This window comes from Rhinatrema bivittatum, chromosome 18, assembly GCF_901001135.1.
Source record: "Rhinatrema bivittatum chromosome 18, aRhiBiv1.1, whole genome shotgun sequence".
NCBI classification, from domain to species: Eukaryota; Metazoa; Chordata; class Amphibia; order Gymnophiona; family Rhinatrematidae; genus Rhinatrema; species Rhinatrema bivittatum.
The window spans coordinates 3,524,851-3,552,148 of NC_042632.1; the positions used below are offsets into that span (position 1 = coordinate 3,524,851).

The following is a 27,298-nucleotide window of genomic DNA, read 5'->3' on the forward strand; positions in this document are numbered from 1 at the left end:
TGGGTCAGACCAAGGGTCCATCAAGCCCAACATCCTGTTTCCAACAGTGGCCAATCCAGGCCATAAGAACCTGGCAAGTACCCAAAAACTAAGTCTATTCCATGTTACCATTGCTAATTGCAGTGGCTATTCTCTAAGTGAACTTAATAGCAGGTAATGGACTTCGTAATGGACTTAATAGCAGGTAATGGACTTCAATATCACTGTTATCTACCTCTAACAAAGTTATTTAGCCATATGTAATTTATCTGGTTTGTTCTTTTCTTTTCTTTCCTACGCCAGTTCTATTAGCCCTGTTACATGTAACTGCTTTTTCCGCACTATTGTTTTAAGTTTAAGTTTAATTTGCACTCCTGTTCTATGTGAACCAGCATGATGGGACTACCAGTCTTGAATGCCGGTATATAAAAAAAACTTAAATAATTAAAATAAATAAATTCTCCTCCAAGAACTTATCCAATCCTTTTTTAAACACAGCTAAGAACATAAGAACATAAGAAAATGCCATACTGGGTCAGACCAAGGGTCCATCAAGCCCAGCATCTTGTTTCCAACAGTGGCCAATCCAGGCCATAAGTGCAGTTAGCTATACTAACTGCACTAACCACATCCTCTGGCAACAAATTCCGGAGTTTAATTGTGCGTTGAGAAAAAAAATAACTTTCTCCAATTAGTTTTAAATGTGCCCCATGCTAACTTCATGGAGTGCCCCCTAGTCTTTCTACTATCCGAAAGAGTAAATAACAGATTCACATCTACCCGTTCTAGACCTCTCATGATTTTAAACATCTCTATCATATCCCCCCTCAGCCGTCTCTTCTCCAAGCTGAAAAGTCCTAACCTCTTTAGTCTTTCCTCATAGGGGAGTTGTTCCATTCCCCTTATCATTTTGGTAACCCTTCTCTGTACCTTCTCCATCTCAATTATATCTTTTTTGAGATGTGGCGACCAGAACTGTACACAATATTCAAGGTGCGGTCTCACCATGGAGCGATACAGAGGCATTATGACATTTTCCGTTTTATTCACCATTCCCTTTCTAATAATTCCCAACATTCTGTTTGCTTTTTTGACTGCCTCAGCACACTGTACTGACGATTTCAATGTGTTATCCACTATGACACCTAGATCTATTTCTTGGGTTGTAGCACCTAATATGGAACCCAACATTGTGTAATTATAGCATGGGTTATTTTTCCCTATATGCATCACCTTGCACTTATCCACATTAAATTTCATCTGCCATTTGGATGCCCAATTTTCCAGTCTCACAAGGTCTTCCTGCAATTTATCACAATCTGCTTGTGATTTAACTCCTCTGAACAATTTTGTGTCATCTGCAAATTTGATTATCTCACTCGTCGTATTTCTTTCCAGATCATTTATAAATATATTGAACAGTAAGTGGTCCCAATACAGATCCCAGACATATTACCACTTATCTTTGTTGGCTTAAGCAATATAATAAAGATGTGATAACATGCCTACTGCTTTCCTCCTTAGGAAATTAAAAAGTCATGGGATAGAAGGCAGTTGCCTATTGTGGATTGGGAACTAGTTACAAGATAGAAAACAGAGAGTAGGGGTAAATGGTAAATTTTCTCAATAGAGAAAAGTGAATAGTAGAGTGTCCCAGTGATCTGTTTTGGGACCACTGCTTTTTAACATTTTTAAAGACTTAGAAATGGGAACAACAAGTGAGGTGATCAAATTTGCTGATGAACAAAATTATTCAAAGTTGTTAAATCACAAGTGTATTATGAGAAATTGCAAGAGGACCCTACAAAACTGGGAGACTGGGCATGCAAATGAAATTTAATGTGGACAAGTGCAAAGTGATGCACTTAGGGATGAGGAACCCAAATTATAGCTACACAGATTAGGATTCACCATTCAGGAAAAGGATTTAGGAGTCATAGTCGATAATACGTTAATCTTCTGCTCAGTATGCAGCAGCAGCCAAGAAAACAAATAGAATGCTAGAGATTATTAGGAAAGGAATGGAGAATCAAAAACAGAATATCATAATGCCTCTGTATCGCTCCATGGTGCAATCTCATCTTGAGTAGCTTGTGCAGTTCTGGCCACATCATCTCAAAAAAGATATAGCAGAATTAGAAAAGGTACAGAGAAGGGCAACCAAAATGATAAAGGGGATAGACTGATTTCTCTATGAGGAAAGGCTAAAGAGGTTAGGTCTCTTCAGCTTGGAGAAGAGATGGCTGAGGGGAGAAGTGGTAGAGGTCTGAGGTGGAATGAGCAAATATGGATTGCTTATTTACTATTTCAAAAAGGCTAGGGGACACAATGAAATTACTAAGCTGTACATTTAAAACTAATAAGAAAAAATAATTTTTTTACTCAGTGCATAATTAAGCTCTGGAATTTGTTGCCGGAGGATATGGCAAAAGCTATTAATGTAGCTGCATTTAAACGAGGTTTGGACACATTCCTGGAGGAAAAGTCCATAAACCATTAAGGTGGAGCTGCAGAAATCCACTGTTTATTCTTGGGAAAAGCAGCCTGAAATAGCAGAGTTGCTTACCTGTAACAGGTGTTCTCACAGGACAGCAGGATGTTAGTCCTCACATATGGGGTGACATCATCAGGATGGAGCCCTATCACAGAACACTTTTGTCAAAGTTTCTAGAACTTTGACTGGCACCTACTGGGCATGCCCAGCATGGCACAAACCCTGCATCCAGCAGGAGTCCCCCTTCAGTCTCGTGTATATAAAAAGTATGTGCGAAAAAATAAAACAACAAATCGCAAGCGAACCCAACTCTGCGGGGTGGCGGGCAGGTTTCGTGAGGACTAACATCCTGTGTTCTCACAGGACAAGCAATTTTCCAGTCTCACAAGGTCTTCCTGCAATTTATCACAATCTGCTTGTAATTTAACTACTCTGAATAATTTTGTATCTGCAAATTTGATTACCTCACTCGTATTTCTTTCCAGATCATTTATAAATATATTGAAAAGTAAGGGTCCCAATACAGATCCCTGAGGCACTCCACTGCCCACTCCCTTCCACTGAGAAAATTGTCCATTTAATCCTACTCTGTTTCCTGTCTTTTAGCCAGTTTGTAATCCACGAAAGGACATCGCCACCTATCCCATGACTTTTTACTTTTCCTAGAAGCTTCTCATGAGGAACTTTGTCAAACGTCTTCTGAAAATCCAAATACACTACATCTACCGGTTCACCTTTATCTACGTTTATTAACCTCTTCAAAAAAGTGAAGCAGATTCGTGAGGCAAGATTTGCCTTGAGTAAAGCCATGCTGACTTTGTTCCATTAAACCATGTCTTTCTATATGTTCTGTGATTTTGATATTTAGAACACTTTCCACTATTTTTCCTGGCACTGAAGTCAGGCTAACTGATCTGTAGTTTTTCGGATCGCCCCTGGAACCCTTTTTAAATACTAGGGTTACATTAGCCACCCTCCAGTCTCCTGATAGTCCTTCAGCTGAGCCACAACCTCTTTAATCCTGTCTCCAAACAGGTTCTCCCCTGTACACAGCAAGTCAGCCAGATGGTCCTGGATCTCACGTCCTAAGTCGGAGGCCATCAGCAATGCCATCAGATGTGCTCCAATGCCCACTGCAGTGGATCTCATGGCTGTCTTGAAGACATCATACGCTTATCGAACTTCAGGCCCTTCCGGATAATACATTGGAAGTCCTCCTGGAATTATTGAGGCAGACGCTCACTAAATTCCAGGGCCTGCTTCCACAAGTTCCAGGAAAACTGGCCCATGTAAAGCTGGTTGCAAGCTATGCAGGCAATGAGCATGGCGCCCTGAAACACTTGGCACCCCAACGCATAAAGAGCTTTATGCTCACACCCTAGAGGAGCAGAGGCATCGGTACGAATCCTCAGTCTTTTTCAGGGCTGATTCTACCACCACCGACTGGTAGGGGATTTGACGGCAGTCAAACCCAATAGACGGCTAGACTAGATATACCGCATCAGTCTTCCTATTAACTGGTGGCACTGAGATGGGATACTCCCACAGGCGGGTCACCAGCTCTTTGAAAATGTCATGAACTGGTACCGCCACCACTTCCTTCAGAGCATCCACAAATTGTAGAATCTCCAGCGTTTTAGGCCTGAAGTCCTACTCTGTCAATAGTTGGAAAGGCACAGATTCAGCCATGGCCTTGACAAAGCCCGCGAAGGAATGATTCTCAGGGAGAGAATGCCGCTGTTCCTCATAAGAATATAAGAAATTGCCATGCTGGATCAGACCAAGGGTCCATCAAGCCCAGCATCCTGTTTCCAACGGAGGCCAAACCAAGCCACCAAGAACCTGGCAATTACTCAAACACCAAGAAGATCCCATGCTACTGATGCAATTAATAGCAGTGGCTATTCCTTAAGTCAACTTTATTAATAGTTAATAGACTTCTCCTCCAATAACTTATCCAAACCTATTTTGAACCTAGCTACACTAACTGCACTAACCACATCCTCTGGCAACAAATTCCAGAGCTTAATTGTGCGTTGAGTGAAAAATAATTTTCTCCAATTAGTCTTAAATGTGCTACTTGCTAACTTCATGGAATTCCCCCTAGTCCTTCTATTATCCGAAAGTGTAAATAACCAATTCACATCTACTCGTTCAAGACCTCTCATGATCTTAAAGACCTCTATCATATCCCCCCCCCCCACCCCAGCCATCTCTTCTCCAAGCTGAACAGGCCTAACCTCTTCAGCCTTTCCTCCGGTGGAGAAGGTTCAGAAGGCAAATCTTCCGATTCCTTGGAGGAGGATATAGACACCTCCTCCTCCCAGGGGTCATAAGGAGCTTCCCCCTCACTGTGACCTTCTGGGGATGCGGGGGGGGAGGGAAAGGCCCATGAGTGTGCGCGGCCTGGTCCTCGAGGGCACCAAAAGAGGCGCCGCAGGCATAGAGAAACCTCGAGTCTGCAAGGGTGGCGAGGGATCCAGTGGCATCAGCGGGACCAACCCCAAGGGCCCTGGGAGAACCGGCAAGTGAGGTGGCACTGTGCATCTCTGGACCACCATCGAGCCCAATGGCCTTTCCTACTCGGAGGAGTCACTCACTTGTGTGGTGGCCAGTGGCAGTGGTGCGCCCAGTGGCCGCGAAGGGGCTTAGGGCACCGGAGCCAGCTGCATTGGGAGCATACTAAGCAGTGTGTCGAGCCACTCTAACAAAGGGTGACCAAGCCCTCCACCAGGTAGAGGCAGCCTGGAGGCATCGGTGGGGTTACAGGGGATGGTCTCCTCCGCCTTCGACATCTTTGTGGGAGGCACCAAGCTCGATGCCTTCTCACCGTCTGGCTTCGATGACTACGATGATCTTTGACTGTGCTTCTTAGAACTTTCTAGATGAGCACCACAGCCCTTGCCTGGAGACATCGAAGAACCTGACCGGGAATGGGATGACAGGGATAGCAGATGGTCCCCTGCGCCTAGCTCGGGACCAAGCAAGGCAGGAGAAGGCAAACTTGACAGGGATGGGGCCAGGAGCTCCTTCCCAAGTGGGGTTGAAGTTTCCGATGCCGAGGATGGCTCCAACTGCTTGGACCTGAAAAGTTTTCCATTTGTCAAGAAGGGCCAGATGACCCTTGGGGGTCATCTGGACACAGAGATTGCAGACGCCAACAGCGTGAGAAGCCCCCAGACAGAGAATACAGACCTCTGGGGGTCTGTGATGGACATGGTCTGGGGCACTGGTGGAAGCTGGTCGATGCCATGGAAAAAAGAACACGGTGCATGGGCAATGGTCGGCGAACACCAGGACGGGAAGCTATTGAGAATCGATCGCAAAGGCACGAAGCACTTACTGATCATTGCTTGAGGAGTGCGAGGGACCCTACATGACGCGTGGAAGGAAAAAAACCACCAACTAGTGAAAAAGCTAAAAAGAAGCACGAGCTCCAAAACCGCAAGGCGACAGCTCTGCAGAAAAGAAGAAGAGACCCTGCATGGACATGTGGTTAGCGGCATGCTGGGCATGCTCAGTGTGCCTGTCAAAGTTTCTAGAAACTTTGACAAAAGTTTTCCGTGCCGGGCTCCATCCAATGATGTCATCCATGTGTGAGGACTACCATCCTGCTTGTCCTTGGAGAATGCAGATTGCTCCCCTGTCTTCATGACACAAGCAGCCTCTGCATCTCTGCTGCACCTCCAACACAACACCAAGGCTCCTGGATGAATACCTGATCCCTCAAGTCTCAGGCTCCATACCCCTTTGTAGGCAATAGAGATGCTAACCTCTCTTATCTAATGCTGTCAAAATCACACCAGCTTCCTACCACCTTCTGCTCTGTCCATATGCTGGTCAAAGAGAGAAGCAGGAATGATCTAGCACCAAGACTGCAGGAAGTAAGTAACCCTCCTCCCTGGTAGGGAAATGGTCATGAAGGCCAGGGCCCTGGGAAAGTTAGGGAAGTGAATGGCCTTGTTACTGACAGCCCACATTTGGATAATGAATTTCAGTAAGATGGGCAGGACAAAGCAGGGATGAGAAGCAAAGTTTGTTTATGTATGCAACATCCCCCTTTCAGGCTAATAATGGCAAAATGGGAATATAAAATGCACTAGTTACATACAGATCGATACTCTAAGACCGCGGTAGAAAGAGTGCGGCATTGCCAGGCGCACCCTTCCTCCCCACACGCACAGTTCTCTTCACTTAGCGCTCGATACTCTCTTCTAATTGCATGCAAATGCATGCCGCGTCTGTGAAGCGTTAGGGAAGGGTTAGGCCCGCGCAACCCATTTTACTGTATAGGCGCTTAATACAGCGCCTATCCAGTAACCTGGGTGCGCTGGTACCTGTCATTTCAAATGTCATTTCAAATGACAATTGAAATGACAGGCACCAGGAAGTGTAAAAAACAAAAAACCAAAAATATGTAAATACCTGTCACTTTCCGAATCCCCCAGGCGTGCGGTCATCCAGGCGGCGGCGGCGGGAGCCGGGGGGGGCGGGTGGGCGCGCGTTGGTTTCAGGCGGCCGGCGGGAGCCGGGTGGGCGCGTGTTCGATCTAGGCCGCGGGCGAGTGAGCGCCCGTTCATCCAGGCGGCGGCGGCGGGAGCCGGGGGGGCGGGTGGGCACGCGTTGGCTTCAGGCGGCCGGCGGGCGGGCACGTGTTCGATCGAGGCCGCAGGCGGGTGGGCGCCTGTTCATCCAGGCGGCGGCGGCGGGAGCCGGGGGGCGGGTGGGCGCGCGTTGGTTTCAGGCGGGCGGCGGCGGGAGCCGGCGGGCGGGTGTTCGATCGAGGCCGGGTCGCAAAGGCGCGCATCCATCCAGGCGGAGGGAGCCGGCGACGAAAGCGGCCTCCGGCAGCCCCCACCGGCAGTGAATGAATGCGCGCCTGTGCGACCCGTGCGATTTGGCGCTCACGGCGTGACGTCACGACGCCCGACGTCATGGCATGTGACTGCCTTGAGCGCCTATCACAGGCGCGCATTCATTCACTGCCCGTGGGGGCTGCCGGAGGCCGCTTTCGTCGCCGGCTCCCTCCGCCTGGATGGATGCGCGCCTTTGCGACCCGGCCTCGATTGAACACGCGCCCGCCCGCCCGCCGGCTCCCGCCGCCGCCGCCCGCCTGAAACCAACGCGCGCCCACCCGCCCGCGGCCTCAATCGAACACGCGCCCACCCGCCCGCCGGCTCCCGCCACCACCGCCCGCCTGAAACCAACGCGCGCCCACCCGCCCCCCGGCTCCCGCCACCGCCTGGATGAACAGGCGCCCACCCGCCCGCGGCCTCGATCGAACACGCGCCCGCCGGCTCCTGCCGCCGCTGCCCGCCTGAAACCAACACGCGCCCACCCGCCCGCCGGCTCCCGCCGCCGCCGCCCGCCTGGACCCACGCGGCCCTCCGGCTCCCGCCGCTGCCTGGATGACCGCACGCCTGGGGGATTCGGAAAGTGACAGGTATTTATACATTTTTTTGTTTTTTTACACTCTGTAACAGGTTTTTATGTGTCCCTCCTTCTTGTAAAAAGCTATGATGTGCTGTAATGTTATATTTTTAGTTATTATAACATCTCTCCTGCTAGTTCCCCTTAGTCTCTGCTCAACTTTTTTTTTTTTTTTAAATTGTAAGCACTTTTGGACAGGAACTCTCTCCTCTCATCCAATTTCCATCACTTCTCACTTTCTCTCTTACCATGCTCTGTCCATACTACCCAGAATATCCCTCTTTCTCCCCTCTACCTAAAGTACATGATCTTTAATACCCCCTAGACTCTATAGTCTTTCTACCAGCAGTGGTTCCTAGTTTCACAGTCCATACGTCAACGCCTCACTCTCTGCACCAATGAGCTGAGGTTCCTCCAGCAGTGCGATATGCAAGCAGCTCCGGAGCTTCCCTTTCCCTCACATACCTGCATGCTAGGCATCAAGAAGGATCATATTCAATTCTGGAATTCCTGTCTTCTATCCATCAATAACCTCCTAACAAATCTTGATTTGATTCTCAATTCCAACAAGTCAGAGTTCCTGCTCATCACCCCAAATGGTAACTACACTGCTCCCTACTCACACAACTTATCTCCACCAGCCTTTTCCACTCAGGTCAGAAACCTTGGGGTCACCATGGATAACCAGCTGAACTACAAAAGCTTCATTAACAACACCATAAAAGATTGCTTCTTTAAACTTCAAGTATTAAAGAGGCTAAGACCACTCTTATACTTCCAAGACTTCAGATATGTATTACAAGCAATCATTTTCTCGAAGATAGACTATTGTAATTCTTTGCTGCTTGGTTTACCCGCAAACTCTCTAAAACCTCTGCAAATGTTACAAAATGCCACTGCGAGGATCCTGACTAAATCTAATAAAAGGGACCACATTACTCCCATTTTAAAGAACCTTCACTGGCTCCCTATCAAACACAGAATCCTCTATAAATCCCTATCAATAATCCACAAAGCCATCTATAACTCCACCCCAATGGACCTCACCATCCCTTTACAGCTTCACTCCACCTCTTGTCCGACTAGACAAGCTCAGAAAGGCACGCTAAGAGCCCATCCTCTCAAGACTTCACTTAGCAAAAGAGCTATTTCCACTGCCGGTCCTAATCTCTGGAATTCACTCCCACCAGACCTTAGAATTGAACAATCGACTCCCACCTTTAAAAAAAGACTAAAGACCTGGTTGTTCAACCAAGCATTCTCTTAATTTCAAACTTAATACCTAAGCTTTGATCTCCAGGAAGGTCCACTACTTTGTATATAATTACCCTTAAGTTATTATTTTTATTTTCTCCAAGTTCTATTTATCCTGTTCATTGTAAGACATTATTCTAAATACTGTCAATCTATTGTTTGTAATGTAAACCGAAGTGATTAGTAACTTTGTTACCAGAACTTCGGTATATAAAACTGTTAAATAAATAAATAAATATGTGGGAAAATTTATTTTATGGTCACACTCAAATTTGGTGTTGGGGGTAGCCCACTCTAACATTTTTTTCCCCTTCCCTGGCAGGGGTGACAGCTGCACAATAACCCTTCCCTGATCCCCAGGCTCTCCTGCTAGCCAGACATCTCACTTAGCAGAGAACTTCCCTCTTTCTTGTTCCAGACCTTCCTGGCACCTGGCAGGTGCAGGGAATTGAAGGGGAGGGGGTGAGTTTAGACTGAGGCTGGAGCAGACCATTTCTGATAGTTTTATTAGCATGCCAGTTTTGACATGAGCTACCAAATACATGCTGTATTTCATTTTACAGTAAAGGGAAGAAATTCCACTCCATTGTGATAAAAATAGATTTCATTACATGGAAGACAATGTAAAAAAGCCAGGTCCTGATGCTGGCATATGTTGTCCCCAATCAAAATCACATTTTGGGCCCTTGACAGGATACTACATTTTTGACAGCTATAGCTACTGTTTCTCCTAATTTCCACTGGACAGAGTTGTCATTCAGCTCCCGAATCCAGTCACATTCCTCTTGGCATATCTCTCCACCCCCCCTTCCCAGTTAGATTGCAGAGAACAAGATGAAAGAAAGTCAGTACCCTGAGATTTCCAAGGTGTCTCTCCAGAGACTGCACTCCCACCCTCATGCTGAGGAATCATGGGCATAGGTCAGGACGGGAAAGGGAGCTTGAAGCTCTTGGCATCTAATGTAGTGACAGAAAGAAAGTAGCACCTGCAGAGACAGATGGAGATTCATCAAGCCACATTAGGGCTATAATGCACGATAAAGAGCGTATATCATGGGATATAGCCCTATCATGGTGATATCACATGATATTTGCATAAAATTGTCCTGAATTCCTCCCCTATTACAATGAGCTGCTTTGCATGGCATTTGTATCCTTGAATTTTGCAAATCCATGCAAAGCAGTTCATGCATAGGTAATCCAATGTAAATAAAATAAGAAGCAAGTTTGCTTACCGTGAACGGTGTTTTCCGTAGATAGCAGGATGAATTAGCCATGCTATATGGGTGAAATCACCAACAGCACGCTCTCGCGGACATTCTCTCTCCAAGTTAAAGTTCTGAACTACTGAGCTTGCATGGCACTTCCCGCACGAAGCGCGAGACCCATCTCTTCAGTTAGTGAGAAAGCTAGAAACAGTAGTTTGATAGAAAGAGCTGGGACAAGAGACATGTCCAGGGAGAAGGGAGTGTACGGATGGCTAATTCATCCTATCTATGGAAAACACCATTTACGGTAAGCAAACTTGCTTCTTTTCAGTCAATAAGCAGGCTGAATTAGCCATGCTATTTGGGAGTCCCCAGCCCAAACGAAAAACAAATGTTTAAGTGTAAGGTAGATTGACCAACCCCAAAGTTCTTTACACATATAGATATGCAAAACTGATTTTTCTCTGGTTTTTTTCCTCCTACTCCCCTCTGGACATGTCCTTTTGGTTAAGCACACTTGATAACACTGCTTTTTCAAACCGCTGTCTGAAGCTATAAGCTGGTTGAGGCAGTAATGAGCTGTAAAGGTGCGAATTGATGACCACATAGCTGCTTTGCAGATGTCCTCTATGGGAACATTTCGTAGATGTGCCATGAAGGATGCTGTGGCTCACACCTGATGAGCAGTGACAAGGGTACATTTGCTGAAGAGTGTCAGAATTGAATACAGTTTGAGAGCCAGTTGGATATTGTCCTTTTGAAGACTGCTACACCTAGCGAGTTAGGGTTAAATAAGACGAATAATTGTGAGGCTTGCCTATGAGGCTGAGTTCTTTGTTTATTGTAAGCTAAAGCTCTTTTACAGTCTAAGATGTGGAGCAGAAATTCTCTCCTGTTCCTGTGTGATTTGGGAAAAAAGATGGGTAATGAAATGTGTTGATTAATGTGAAAAGCTGAAACCACTTTAGGTAGAAATTTAGGGTGAGTTCTGAGAACTACTTTGTCATGATAAAACTGCAAGTAGGGAGAGAAGCGAACTAATGCTTGTAGCTCACTCACTCTTCGGGCAGAGGTGACTGTTATGAGAAAAATCACTTTCCAAGTTAGATATTTCAAATGTAGTGGTTCGAAGGGTGGGTTTCATTAGAGCTATTAAGACCACATTTAAATTCCAAGGAACTGGAGGCTTGTGGACTGAAGGAAGAAGGTTAAAGAGTCCTCCATGAATCGTGAAACCAAAGGGTGAAAAGCCACTGAAGAGTCCTTTACCTTCACATGTAAAGAGTAAGTGCAATTGCTGCTTCCACATGGTAAGCAGCAATAGCACTTACTCTAATTGATGATGGCGCTAATCCTGTCTTGAAAAGATGTAATAAGTTAGGATTTCGCTGGGTGTGGAAGAGAAAAGGGTTAATGTTCCGAGTCGGACACCACTCAACATACCTTGTTCATCTGAAGGAATAGTTTCATCTGGTTGATGGTTTTCTTGCAGCTATAATTCTTTGAATATCTGCTGAAAGAGTTAATCACTGCAAAATCTTGCGTTCAACATCCAAGCCGTCAGGTGGAGGGAGGAGTGCAGAGGATGAAGAAGAGAGCCCCCTTCCTGAGACAAGAGATCTGGGTCTTGACCAAGATCTAACTGGTCGCTTTTGGAGTACTGTATCAGATAAGCAAACCAGGGCTGTCTCGGCCTCGTGGGCGCTATGAGTATCATGCAAGCCCTGTCCCATATTTTCTGAACTGTTCTTGAGATGAGTTATTGGAGGAAACGCATAAAGGAGACCTCTCGACCACGACATTAGGAAGGTGTTCTGTGTCTTTCTGAGATTGGAGAAATTACTTACCTGATAATTTCATTTTCCTTAGTGTAGACAGATGGACTCAGGACCAATGGGTATTGTGCTCTCCTGATAGAAGATGGGAGACGGGGTCAGATTTCAAAGCTGACGTCACTCTACATATACCCGTGCAGTAAGCTTAGCTCTTCAGTATTCTCCCTGAAAAGCCGTTGTGGATATATGTTTGTTTAAATAACTTGATTAAACTTGAACTGGTTCAACTGATTTCCAACTGGAGACTGCCAGTGTATTCAACCAATTAACGCCGACACCAGACCAACTATGGGTAGGCCATGGCTTACCCGTATTTGCTTAATCTCAAGGTTTGCTATCAGAGGTTCTCGTTTTCTGGGGCAACTGTGGGCAGGATGCTAAGTCCATCTGTCTACACTAAGGAAAACGAAATTATCAGGTAAGTAATTTCTCCATTTCCTAGCATGTAGCCAGATGGACTCAGGACCAATGGGATGTACAAAAGCTACTCCCTGCCAGGGTGGGAGGCTACCCGTGGCCCACTCAGTACTGCCCTTGCAAAAGCTGTGTCATCCTGGGGCCTGAACTTCCAGGCAGTAGAACCTGGAAAAGTTGTGTATGGAGGACCACGTTGCCGCTCATCAGATCTCGGCAGTTGACAGCAGCTTGGTTTCCGCCCAGGAATACTGCCTGGGCCCTTGTAGAATGAGCCTTAACTTGTAGAGGTAAGGGCTTTCCTGCCTATGTGTAGGCCGCCTTGATTACTTCTTTGATACCTGCGGGCTATGGTCGCCGGTGAGGCTGCTTCCCCTTGTTTTCTTCCCGCTGTGAAGAACGAACAAGTGGTCCATTTTGCACACAGGTTCCGATCTTTCCAGGTATCGGACTAGGAGTCTGCCGACATTTAGCTGGCGATGAAGGCGTGAGTCTTCAGAGTCCTTATGTTCATCTGGAGATGGTATGAAATGGTTTGGTTCAGTGAACTGGGAAACCACTTTCGGCTAAGAAGGAGGGGACAGTGCGCAAGTTGTATGGTTCCAGGCGTGAAGCTAAGGAACTGGTTCCCGACAAGATTAGTGCCTGAAGTTCGGAGGTGCGATGAGCTGAACATACTGCCACCAAGAATGCCATCTTCAATGTTAAGAGACCTAGTGACAGACCGCATGTTAGTCTGAAGGAAGCCCCCCCGCTAGGAAGTCTAATACTAGATTGAGATTCCATAGAAGCACCGGCCACTTTAGGGGTGGTCGGAATTGTTTAATCCCTTTCAGGAAGCGGGATACATCTGGATGGCTTGATAGCTTGATGCCGTCCACTTCGGCTCTGAAGCAGGCCAGCTTGGCAACTTGGACCTTGAGGGAGTTGGGTGACAACCCTTCTTCATACCGTCCTGTAGGAACTCCAGGATCAAGGAAATTTAGCTGTCTGCGGGAGAGTCCTGCGGTCCTCACACCAGGCCTCGAATACTCTCCAGATCCGTATGTAAGACAGGGATGTGGAGAAACTTGCGTGCTCGGAGCAGGGTGTCAATCACTGTCTTTGAGTGACTGCGCTTCTTCGGGCTAGTCCTTTCAAGGGCCAGACCCTAAGAGAGAATCGAGATACATCTTCGTAGAGGATCGGGCCCTGCCGAGAAAGTCCCTGTGTGGAGGTAGGCACAGAGGGTTCTCAGCAAGTAGTCTTCGTATGTGTTACGTACCATGGCCTTCTTCACCAGTCCGGGGTGACTAGTAGAACTAGGCCCCTGTGATGCTCTATCTGCAGATGACCCTGCCCAGTAACGGTCATGGAGGGAAGGCGTGCAGAAGGTCTTCCCCTGGCCAGGTGTGGACGAGAATGTAAATTCCTAGGGATATAGTTCTCATTTGTGGCAGAAGAACCTGGGAATTTGGGCACTGAGGACGGGTGGCCAGGAGATCCATGGCTGTGAGGCCCCAGTGATTTACTATCAGTTGGAAGGCTGTGGCCGACAGTATCCATTCCCCCGGGTCCATGGTCTCTCTGCTGTGGTAGTCTGCTGAGACGTTGTCTTTTCCCGCGATGTGGAAGGCAGAGATCCCTGAAGGTTTATTTCTGCCCATGCCATGAGGGGTTCTATTTCTAGAGACACCTGCTGGCTCTTGGTTCCTCCCTGGCTGTTGCATAAGCAACTGTTGTGGCATTGTCCGACCTTATCCTGATTGATTCTCCCACAGAGTCTGTGGCTGAATTGCAGGCCACACTAGTCTGATTGCTCGTGCTTCAAGGCGATTTTATGCTTCCAATCCGCCTCCTTCTTGTTCCACTGTTCCTGGGTCGTTAGTTCCTGACAGTGGGCTCCCCACCCCTCACAGGCTGGCATCCAAGGTGAGCAATATCCAGTTCGGTGGGGACCTGCTTATGGTGGTCTTCGTGTAGTCACCCTTGGACCTGGGTCCGAACCTCTGCTGGAGCGGTCGCATATGGGCCCTTGCCTACGGAACGGCCTCCAGGGTTGATGCCATGAGGCCGAGGACTTGATGCATTGGTCCATCAATCGTCGCAATTGTACAATCATTTCCTTCTCCTCGTAGGGGGAAGGAAGACTCTGTTCTGTTAGGCATTCGAACCGGGCTCCCGGTACTCTAGTGACAGAGGGCTGTAGACTGGCTTTTGCTCGTGTTCACGACCCACCCGAGATCCTGGAGTAGCTCTTGACTCTGCTGGTCACCTGTCTGCTCTCCTCCGGAGAATTTATCCAGATCAGCCAGTCATCCAGGTAAGGATGTACCAGGATTCCTTCCTTTCTCAGTGCTGCCGCCACGACCACCATAATTTTGATGATCCTGATTGACTGGGATGTGAAGATAGGCTTCCAGTGGGAACACTGAGAGGAGAGGCTTCCAGTGGGAACACTGAGAAGATAGGCTTCCAGTGGGAACACTGGGAAGATAGGCTTCCAGTGGCAACACAGAGGAGAGGATCACCTTGCTGGTGGCTGAAAGGAATCAGTAAGTTTTTGCTTGGGACATTGTCTTTTTTAAAATTATTGGGGCAAAGTTAACTATTTGGGAATATTATTTAGTGTGTTTGTGCCTTTAATAGTCAGAAAGGCAGTGAATAAACAAGTTAGACTGTTGTATTTTTAAATAGTCAGACAATAAGGTAGCTAGTAAGCAGTAGGTAGTGTGTTTATTTTTAAAAGTCTGCAGAACTGAGTGTTCTCCAGACTTTTAAAGAACTGAGTGTATTGAAAAAAAAAAACAACCCCAAAAAGTAGCCAGAAGCTAGAAATAAGCTAGGAGCAGTGTATACCTAAGTAAAAAAGTTGAATAGTTCAGCTCAGTTACTCACCTTGGAAAGGTGTTGTAGTGTGATTGGGTTTGAATAGGGACCAACATTTGTTAATCAAGAGAGCAGTGAGTCACGCTGGCTGATTAACTGAAGTTAGACTGTTTGTATGATCTCGACACATCTTTAGTAAAAGCGGGAAAGTCGACCTATTTCCTCTTCCTGTGGATGGATCGGCCCCTTCTCATTGGGGAGCACAGCTGGAGCCTGCTCCCGGGCTGTTCCTCTCTTGGTCTGTCGGTGCCGAAAGGACTGGGGTGCTTGGAACTGTGAGTTCCTGTAGGGGCTAAAGCGTTAAGAACCTCTGCCTCTGGGTCTTCTGGGACCTTTAACTCCTTTCTTCTGGTAGTCGAGGCAATGGTGGTTTGCCCCACTTGCTGGCTAACTTTTCCATTTCGTTTCCGGATAGGAGATCCTTTTTTTTTTTTTTTTCTTTTAAAGGGCATTCTCGTGAGATTCGCTTTAGGAGTTGCGTCAGCAGGCCAATTTCGCAGCCATAACTGTCTTCTGGCTGTCACTACCGAGGGTACTCCTCAGGCTGAGGTACGCACTGGGTCTGAGCTTGCGTCCATCAGGAAAGCTGCTACAGGTTCCATTATCTCGACAGTATATGTTCCAGAATTATTTGCCTCTCTCGAGAGGAGTAAGCAGGAATGTGCCACCAGTGCACAGCAGGAAGCAATCTGCAGTGTCATTGCTGTTGTGTCAAAGGCCTGCTTAAGGATGGACTTCTGTCCTAAGTGTCCTTTAATGCAGCCCCTAACTCTACGGGAATGGTTGTTCGCTTTGAGACTGCGTAGACCATGGCGTCCACTTTTGGAAAGCGCTGGCATTCCTTGGCTGCTGGTTCCAGAGGGTATAAGGCTTCCAAGGCCCGACCTCTCTTAAAGTTGGCTTCCGGGGCATCACACTCCAGGTCAACCAGTTCCTGGATGGCTTCCATTATCGGGAAGTAGTATGAGGCTTTACGAAGTAACACCAGGAAGGGCTTCTTCTTTGGTTCCGCCATAGAGTCCATGCCTGGAAAACCCAGAGTCTTCAGAGTCTGGGAAACAAGGGCTGGTAATTCATCTTCGTGAGAAAAACGAAGCATGGTTCGGTTTGGTTCCAGGTCTGGAGGGATTTCGCCTTCCAGAGAGCTGTCATCAACCTAATGCAGCCCTTTCTGAGTATTTGGGTCCCTGCCCAGGAGACTCTTAGTTAGGCGAGGCATTCGGGTAAGGCCAGGAGGGTTTTGTGCTTCTGGCAGGGGTTGAGCCTGTGTTGTAGCCGGGGCTGATTGAGCCTGTACAAAGCTTGCAGCCATTGGAAAATATTCTAACAGGAGCCATGTTAATCCCAGGGGGAGTGAGTAGGACTCCTGAGGTGCCCTCCTGTGGAGAAGTCCTCTCGGAGCTGCATTGGTCTGGTGAGCTATCGAAAGTAGTAGCTCCAGACCCTCCTCATACCGAGACTGAGCAGGCTTTGGTCCCCCCTGGGCTTCTTTACAAGGCCGACACAGGCAGGCCTCTAGTTCAGGCTGCCCGGCTCTTATGTGGCAGGCTGTGCAAAGAGAGTGCCTTCTGGCCTTCTTAGATGCCGGTACCATTGAATGTATGTCTAGGCGCACAAGTTTCACTGCGTGCAAGGCTTTGTGCGTGGCCGTAGTTATGTGCACAGTGATTATTTGTATGCAACCGTAGTTATGTGCATGGTGAATATTTGTGCGTGGCCTGCGCCGGGAGTGCGCTCCGGTGTGCGCGCGGCAAACTTGTGGTTGTGCGCACGGCCCAGTTGTGGCGCAAGGCCTTGAGTTGTGCGCACAAGTTATGCACGTTCAGCCGCCAGAATGTCCTGCGTGTACCGCCGAAGGGAAGGGAAGATGGCTCCGACAACTCCCGCGTGGGTCTCCACTAGTGTGCACCCTTGCACCAGATCGGTGCCTAGCCTAACCAAGGCTGCTCAACTGATCGGTGCTCCCTTTCAACTCGCTGGAAGCAGAGTCGGTCCGGCGATTCGAGTTCTGGAGACCTGAATGTAAAGTTTCCTTCTTACCTGGTCTCATCACTTACCGCTTGCGCATCGGACAGTCTCCAGCTGCGGGAGGAGAGGGTTTTACCTTCACCGCCGCGCTTGGATGTGCACCCACTGCCTTTAAGCCACTTTGGGGGCTAAGTCCACGCTGGGACCAAGGCATACCTCTGAGGGATATCAGAGATCACCTCAGGAATTCTCAACTGGGGGAGGGACCTTTAGGTTTCACCGGAGAGCGGGGCTCTATCTTCTTGAAGGTAGATTTTCTAACACTTTTCTAGTGTTTGGGATAGTGTCCGCATCTGCTGTGGAGACTGAGAAATACTGAAGAGCTAAGCTTACTGCACGGGTATATGTAGAGTGACATCAGCTTTGAAATCTTACTCAGTCTCCCATCTGCTATCAGGAGAACACAATACCCATTGGTCTTGAGTCCATCTGGCTACACGCTAGGAAATGCTTGGGCATACGGAGCAAAACTGAGGTACTTTTTGTTTCGCTCTATCCAAGGGCGGCCCCACTGTAGAAAGATTTGGTTTGCTACTGATGGGTTGAGTTACCATTCGTGGGGATGAAATAGACTGCTGAGACAGTCAACTAACATGTTCGCTATCCCCGGTAAGTATGTGGCTCTCAAGGTTATTGAGTTGTTGAGGGCCCATTCCCAGATCCATACTGCTTCTCTGAAAAGAATCCAGGATCCTAAGCAGCCCTGCTTGTTCACGTAAAACATGGCAAACTGACTGTCTGTATGAATCATGAGGGTATGACCTCATGATTGTTATATATGTTATATGTTATATATATAATGTTATTATATATATATATATATAATTATTTAATCTTCATTTTCCTTCTTACTCCTAGTTATTGATTCCCTGTTACATGTAACTGCTTTTCTGCACCATTGTTCAAATTGTAAAGTTTATTGCACCCCTGTTTCTTGTGAACCAGCATGATGGGACTACTGTCTTGAATGTTGGTATATAAAAAAACGTAAATAAATAAATAAATAAATAAATAAATGACCTCATAGCAGGTGTGTAAAGGTCATTAAAGCATATCTCATGGCTCTGAGTTCCAGAAGATTTGTATAGCTAGTTTGTCTTTTGTCCACGGACACTGAGTTTTGTAATGCACTCCCCAATGTTGAGTGGAAGCATCTGTGGCGAGTATTAGGGTGTCAGCCGGATCTCGAAGAGGTGATCCGACAGTTAGGACTTCCGGGTTCAACCACCAATGAATGCCCTTCTTCACAGTCTGATATGGTTATCTCTGTGGACATTGGTTGAAGATATTGGGTCCATTGTGATTTCAGTCCCCATTGGAGATGACGCATGTGTAAGTGTGAGATACCTCAAATACAGTAGAGTAGGACTTCAAATTACGAACGAAAAGAATTGGGAGTAAGCCAATGATGATGAATAACCCAGTGCTCTTCACCTTAAACCAAATATTGTAGACGCTGCACAGCTAACAATGTTCAATGACCATCATACTAGGCTTCCTCGTCTGGGCTTTCGCCAAATCAACTCGGCCTTATAAATAATCATAGGTCATATTAGTAAAGTTATTTTTTTAAGAATTTTTCTCTTATGCAATTATAAGGCCGAGTTGATTTGGCGAAAGCCCAGACGAGGAAGCCTAGTATGATGGTCATTGAACATTGTTAGCTGTGCAGCGTCTACAATATTTGGTTTAAGGTGAAGAGCACTGGGTTATTCATCATCATAAGTGTGAGATACTACATGGATGGCTGCTGCCATGTGACCCGAAGGCTGGAGATTGGAGAGAGTCTATTCTGGCCCCTATAAATTGTAAAATTTGAGTTAGTTTGAGTACAGACTTCTCGTAGTTGATGGGGAATCCCAGAGACTCCAGACAGTAGACTGTAGATTCCAGATGTTTTTACAGGGACCTTTGGTCAGGAGAAACTATCAACCAATCATCCAGATACGGAAAGAGGTGGATCCCTTGATGCCCTAAGGTGAGCCACAGTCAGGCATTTGGTAAAAACTCTGGGAGCCAAGGTTAGACCAAAAGGTTAGAACTTTGTATTGGTAGTGTCTGGAATTCACTTGGAAACACAGGAACCGCCAGTAGGAGGGGTGTTGTATTGGAATGGGGTGTAGGGCATCTTTGAGGTCTAGCAAACACATCCAGTCGTTCTCTTGAATGAATGGGAGTAGTCAGTTTGAAGGAGTCATCTTGAATTTCTCCTTCTGAAGATATTTATTTAGGGAGCAATAGCTCGTCTCACCTTTGAGATTTTCACAAACAAAATCTATCACAAATGTTTGAGATACTTTACCTGATAATCTCCTTTCCTTAGTGTAGAAAATGGACTCAGAACGAATGGGATAGTATCCGCGTGCTAGCAGTTGGAGACGGATCTGACTGTCAGCACGGGGTATATATATCCCCACAGGAAGTGTAGCAACTTAGTAATCTCCTGCAAAAGCTGTTATGGATGTGTGTACTGACGCTCAGTGAAAGTGAAACAGGCTTCCCCCTACCGATTGACAGTGGCTGAAGACCGCCAGCATTCACAACCGGAATGCTGTTGACACCTGGTAGAGTGTCCACTTTTATGTAAACAAATGCCATGGCTTACCTTGAATCGGTTAAAAACCCATGTACACAGGCAGCTGGGCGGGATGCTGAGTCCATCTGGTCTACCACTAAGGAAAAGGAGATTATCAGGTAAGTAATCTCAACATTTCCTGGCGTGTAGCCAGATGGACTCAGAACGAATGGGATGTACAAAAGCTTTACTCCCAGCCTGGGCGGGAGGCTGCCTGAGGCCATGTAGGACCGCTCTCGCAAAGGCTGAGTCCTCCCTGGCCTGGACATCCAGACGGTAGAACCTGGAGAAGGTATGGAGGGAGGACCACGTCGCCGCTTTACAGATTTCTGCAGGCGACAGCATCCTGGATTCTGCCCAAGATGCCGCTTGAGCTCTGGTAGAATGAGCCTTGACATGTAGAGGCGGAGACTTCCCGGCCTCCACGTAAGCTGCTCTGATAACTTCTTTAATCCAGCGGGCGATGGTGGGCCGCAAGGCCGCTTCCACCTTGCTTCCTCCCGCTGTGCAGGACAAACAGATGGTCCGGTCTTCCGTAGTTCTTGTGTCACTTCCAGATATCTGGGCAGCAATCTGCCAATGTCGAGATGGCCGTAAATAAACGCCCTCTTTCAGATTTCTTCAAACCCGCCGTGGTAGGTAAGGATATGGTTGGTTAAGATGAAACTGTGAAACCACTTTAGGTAGAAAGGAGGGAACCGTACGAAGATGGATAGCCTCAGGAGTGATTCTGAGAAAGGGATCACGGCAGGACAGTGCTTGTAGCTCTGAGATGCGGCGTGCCGAACATACCGCCAATAGGAACACCATCTTCAAGGTTAGAGAACGGAGAGACAGTCCCGAAGGGGTCTGAGGTGGATCCCCGCCGAGGAAATCCAAAACAAGATTGAGGTTCCATAAGGGCAAAGGCCACTGTATTTATTTATTTATTTATTTAAATAATTTATATCCGGAGGTTCCTGTATAATATACATATCACCCCGGTTCACAAAGAACAGTAACTATCGCTACATATAGCGGTTTACATAGAAACAGAATAAAAAAGAAGTTTTTACATTGAACAAAACTAAGTAAGCAAGTTTTTACATTACTTTAGTGGCGGACGAATATGCTTGACTCCCTGCAGGAAGCGAGAAACATCTGGGTGCTTGGCGATGGTCTTGCCATCCCTCCTGGGACCATAGCAAGACAGCGCAGCCACCTGAACTTTGATGGAGCTGAGGGAGAGACCCTTCTGAGTCCATCCTGCAGGAAATCCAACACAATAGGGATTGTGGTCGCATGTGGATTGGTGCCGTGAGTGTCGCACCATGCTTCAAATACTCTCCAGATCCTCACGTAGGTGAGGGAAGTGGAAAACTTACAAGCTTGGAGGAGTGTATCTATCACGGGCTCCGAGTAACCTCTTTTCTTCAGTCTAGCCCTCTCAATGGCCAGACCGTAAGAGAGAATTGAGCTGGATCCTCATGGAGGATGGGACCTTGACGTAGAAGGTCCCGGAGAGGAGGCAGGGGAAGAGGCTCCCCTGCCAGTAGTCTTCTCATGTCTGCGTACCAGGGTCTTCTTGGCCAGTCTGGTGCCACTAGAATAACTAGGCCCCGGTGTTTCTGAATCTTGTGGATGATGGCGCCCAGCAGAGGCCAATGAGAAAAGGCGTATAGCACAGTCTCTGGAGGCCACGGCTGGACCAGGGCATCGATTCCGTGTGAGAACGGGTCGTGCTTGCGGCTGAAGTATCTGGGTACTTGAGCATTGGACTTGTCCGCCAGTAAATCCATGTCCGGAACCCCCCAGTGATCCACAATCATCTGGAAGGCTGTGGGTGACAGCTGCCACTCTCCCGGATTTAGGCTTTCTCTGCTGAGGAAGTCCGCTGTGGTATTGTCCTTCCCGGCAATGTGGACGGCGGAGATGTCCTGCAGATTCGCCTCTGCCCAAGCCATCAGTGGGGCGATCTCCAGAGATACTTGTCGGCTTCTGGTTCCGCCCTGACGGTTGATGTATGCCACCGTGGTGGCGTTGTCGGACATCACTCTGACTGCTCTGTTCTTCAGTCTGTGAGCAAACCGAAGGCATGCCAATCGGACTGCCCGGGCCTCTAGACGGTTGATGTTCCACGCCGACTCTTCTCTGTTCCACCGCCCTTGTGTGATGAGTTCTTCGCAGTGTGCTCCCCAGCCGCTCAGGCTGGCATCTGTGGTGAGCAAGGTCCACGTGGGTGAGGACATCTTCGACCCCCTGCTCATGTGGTTGGACTGCAACCAGCACCGCAACTGGGTCCGCACTCTGGCTGGCAGATGAAGGCGCGTGGAATAGTACCATAGACGGGGGCTCCAGCGAGAGAGCAGGGAGTGTTGTAGAGGTCTCATATGGGCCTTCGCCCAAGGTACCACTTCCAGGGTGGATGCCATGAGACCAAGAACCTGCAGATAATCCCAGGCTATGGGCCGACTGGCTCCCATCAAATACTGGATACGCTGCTGAAATTTCAACTTTCTCTTGGTAGTGAGACTGACTGTGTCTGCCCGGGTGTTGAACTGTACTGCCAGGTATTCCAGTGATTGGGAAGGCTGTAGGCAGCTCTTGCTGAGGTTGATTACCCAGCCCAAGCTTTCCAGAAGGGCGATTACTCTGTCAGTTGTCTGAAGGCTCTCCTCTCGAGATTTTGCCCTGATCAGCCAGTCGTCTAGGTAGGGATGGACCAGAATTCCTTCCCGCCTGAGTGCCGCTGCTACCACTACTACCACCTTGGTGAATGTCCGTGGTGACGTGGCCAACCCGAAGGGCAGAGCCCGAAACTGGAAGTGGCGTCCTAGAACCTTGAAGCGTAGGTAGCACTGATGATCCGGATGGATCGGGATATGCAGGTATGCCTCTGACAGGTCTAATGCTGTGAGGAATTCTCCTGGCTGTACTGCGGCCTTGACGGAGCGCAGAGTCTCCATGCGAAACCTTGGTACCCGTAAGTATCGATTGACTGACTTGAGGTCCAGCACAGGCCGAAAGGTACCCCCCTTTCTTGGGTACCATGAAATAAATGGAATAGTGTCCAGAATTCACTTCCCAGGCAGGTACTGGGATGATGGCTTTCAAGGACAGGAGCCTCGCCAGGGTAGCTTCCAATGCTGCCTTCTTGTGTATGGGACATGACGATTCCACAAGCTTGTCCGGAGGGAGATGATGAAAGTCCAGATAATATCCCTCCCGGATAATGGCGAGGACCCACTGGTCCGACGTGATCTCGACCCATCTGGGGTAGAAGAGGGTTAACCTGCCCCCTATGGTTCCGTCCCCCAGATGAATCGGCGGATTCTCATTGTGAGGCGCGGCCGGGACCCGAGCCCGGGCCTGCTCCCCTCTTGCGCTGCTTGGTCCGAAAGGGCTGATTCCTGGCCTGAGGACGTGGTGCCTGGTAGCGACCCCTGTAAGGAACAAAGCGCTGGGAACTCCTGCCCCTGGAGGGCCTTGGAAAGGCGCGCTGGCCCCTTCTGAACCGATCTTCCGGCAGTCTAGGCACTGGAGAGGCACCCCATGTACTGGCCAGTTTATCAAGGTCGCTGCCAAATAGGAAAGAGCCCTTAAAGGGCAATCTGGTGAGGCGTGTCTTCGAAGGCGCATCAGCTGACCATCTCCGGATCCAGAGCTGCCTCCTGGCAGCTACGGAGGATGAAATCCCCTTAGCTGTTGTCCGGACCAGGTCAGATGCAGCATCCGTGAGGAACGAAAGAGCTGACTCCATGTCTGCTGCTGGAGCGTTGTTCCTAACCTGTGACAAACAGGCACGTGTCACCACCCGCAAAGATAGAGCTGCCACCTCAAAGGTCTGTTTCAGAATGGCGTCCAGTCGCCGGTCATGAGGCTCCTTGAGGGCCGTCCCCCCTCAACTGGAATGGTAGTGCGCTTGACCACAGCGCTAATCAAGGCGTCCACCTGAGGGCACGCCAGCAAGTCCTGGATAGCCGGTGCCAATGGGTACATGCCCATCAGGGCCCGGCCCCCTTTGAAGGAAGCCGCTGGTGCCGCCCATTCTAAATCTATCAGTTGTTGAGCTGCTTGCAAGAATGGAAAATGGCGGGCAGTAGGACGAAGACCTTCCAACAGGGGGTTCTGCGCAGAGGGTACCGAAGCGCTGGGACCTGTAATATCCAACTCCGCCAGACACTGAGACACCAGGTCGGAGAGATCCTCCTTAGGGAAGAACCGCCTCATGGTTCTATATGGCTCAATCCCTGGGGGAAGTTCCCCCTCGTCTGGGAGTTTGGACTCGTCCGGTGAAACCTCCTGGTCTGATTGATCCGGACTGTCCAGCAGCGGGAGGTCCCGCTCACGATAAGGGCGTGAGGGTCCAGGAACAGGATTCGCAGGAGCCGCCACCGCAGCGGCAGCCACCGCAGGAACAGCAGGAACCGCAGGGCCTGACGGGAAGCCGTTTGTATCTGTACAAAGGCATGAATCCCCTTAAAGAGATCCACCCAGGAAATTGAAGCAGCCTCTAATCACCGGGGTACAAGATCCCCCGGGATCCCCGATTGGTCGAGACTGCCCACTAAATCTGGGGTAGCCCCTGGGGAACTGTCAACAAATCGTGGCTGAGACCGGTCCTGGCCTGAGGGTCCCACGGCCTCCTCACATTGGGCACATAGGGAGTCTGGCTCTTCACTGTGCGTGGCTCTAAGCTGGCATGCAGAGCAGAGGCCAAGGGCTTTAATGCCGGAGGCAGGCGGCGCCGCCGCTGAAGACGCTGCGGCGTTCTGATCCATGGAAAGAATGCGCTGAATGCTTAAAAGAACAGGCGCACAATAATTATAGTATGCGGCAGCAATAAGCGCCTAATACAACAGGCGCACAATAATAACAATATGCGGCAGCAATATGGGTGTAATACAACAGGTGCACAATAATAACAATATGCGGCAGCAATAGGCGCTTAATACAATAGGCGCACAATAATAATAATATGCGGCAGCAATAGGCGCTTAATACAATAGGCGCACAATAATAACAATATGCGGCAGCAATAGGCGCTTAATACAATAGGCGCACAATAATAACATTATGCGGCAGCAATATGCGCTGAATATACAGGCGCACAATAATAATAATATGCGGCAGCAATATGCGCAATATGTTCTCAGCAATAGGCGGCCAAGAAAACGGCTCAATTGTATGCAATATACACTCAGCAATATGCAGTGAGCAATACACGCTCTAAGGCTTTCAATAGGCTCTCAGCAATAAGCGGTCAGTAATACACGCTCAATGGCATTCAATAGGCTCTCAGCAATAAGCGGTCAGTAATACACGCTCAATGGCATTCAATAGGCTCTCAGCAATATGCGGTTAGCAATACACGCTTAATGGCATTCAATAGGCTCTCAACAATAAGCTGTTAGCAATACACGCTCACTGGCATTCAATATGCTCTCAACAACAGGCGGTTAGCAATACACGCTCAGTGGCATTCAATATGCTTTCATTAACAGGCGGTTAGTAATACACGCTCGGTGGCATATGCTCACAGCAACAAGTCAATATACGCACAAGGAGGAATAGAGCCGCGCCTATTACGGGCGCTCAATACCTGAACAAGGCCCCAAAATGGGTCCTCCGCGGCGTGCCACGCCGCGATCCTCTGCTCCGCCTTACCTGATCCCGGCGCTTCCCGGCTGGAACCCGGGCGGTCTCCAGCTGCGGGGGGAGAGGGCAAGTACTTCACCGCGCGTTTTGAGGATATGCACCCACTGCCTCGTCCACGCCGGGACCGAGGCGCCTCGAAAGCCTCACCCGAACCTCGCCCGGGGGCTGTGTCCCTGCCGCGATTCGGCCAAACCGAGGACTTACACCTCCGGGGTGATCACGGAAAACACCCCGGGAAACTCTACGGGGGAGGGACCTTAGGGTATCACCGCAGGAGTGCGGGGCTCGATGCTATAGAAGTTTTAGTAAGTAGAAAAAGAAAAGAAAAGTAGATTTGGAAACACGCTCAGCTAGCGTGCAGGCTCTCCAAACTGCTTTGGAGATGGAAATTACTAAGTTGCTACGCTTCCTGTGGGGATATATATACCCCGTGCTGATGTCAGATCCGTCTCCAACTGCTAGCACGCGGATACTATCCCATTCGTTCAGAGTCCATCTGGCTACACGCCAGGAAACGGCAGACTTTTTGACGAGACGTCAGCAGTCATATGTTAAATGTCTGGTTTCTTGCAAGCTGAAGCAGAGGTTGGAAAAAAAATCCCTATATGGACTGAACCAGTCATACTGTTCATCTTGTAGCCTATTAATGCATTAATAAACAGAGAATTGCAAACTGAAGTCTTTAAAAGATGAGAACAAAGGAACCAACAGACTTCACTCAACATTACAGGACTTTAATCCTCCCTTCTCAGCCTTATTGTGCGGACCACAGAAATCAGGCACTGCACTGACTGGCTACCTTAAAGATTCCTGAATTATTGCTGCTGGCCCTGAAGATGATTAATTAAATTCAAGCATTCCTGAGACTCCCTGCATTTGTAAGGTTTGGGTTTTTTAATCTCATTAATGCTGAGTTAGACTGTCTTCTCTTGGTAAAGTGTAAGTTTAAGTTAATTTGATATGCTACTGCCTTATTAATTTTAGAAAGCATATGAAAGTATATTTCTTAAGTGAGACAATTGCTAAATGTGTAATGTTGCAATACCTGATAATTTTTTTTATATATATATAAATCCACTGTGCTTTTCCATATAGCCAATCTATCAAATACAGAGACCTTTAAGAACCCAGAAAAGGGTAATTTGTTTCTCAAATTCCACAGTAACCTGAATGGATAAACAGTTACTTCCCTTAACAGAAGGCGGGGGGGGGGGGGGGGGGGGGGGGGGGGGGGGGGGGGGGTGGGGGGGCGGGGGTGACTTGCATTGAGCAGCAATTACACAAAAATCAAGAAAAAAAATAAAAATCTTGCTGGGCAGACAATGAACCAGTGGGTCTTTGTCTGTCATTATCTACTACGTTAACTATATAACGATGTTACACTATGTCCATGTAAGTTTCTGTGAAGAAGGTAAATAGTCACTATGAGTTGACCAAAAAGAGATCATGTAACACAGCCCATTTTCCACAGATCTTCTTTTTGTACTATATGCAAAGCAAACAAAATGTTATATTGTGACACTGCAATCTTTTAAACATTCCCTACCTCATCATCGCCAGGCCAGCACTAATTGAG

At 48.2% G+C, this 27,298-nt stretch overlaps 1 protein-coding gene across 3 annotated transcripts in view; it reads right to left on the reverse strand.

Moving 5' to 3' along the window:
- The window catches only part of PAIP2 (poly(A) binding protein interacting protein 2), a 443,063-nt gene that overhangs the window by 66,261 nt on the left and 349,504 nt on the right, over window positions 1–27,298 (reverse strand). The window contains exon 1 of one of the 3 annotated variants that reach the window (XM_029583906.1): window positions 10,010–10,112. The exons of the other annotated variants lie outside the window; for them this stretch is intronic. Coding sequence (XP_029439766.1) covers window positions 10,010–10,057 — 48 coding nt within the window. The 5' untranslated portion in view covers window positions 10,058–10,112. Of the gene's footprint in view, window positions 1–10,009; window positions 10,113–27,298 lie in introns of those variants that run through there. 3 annotated transcript variants of the gene reach the window in all.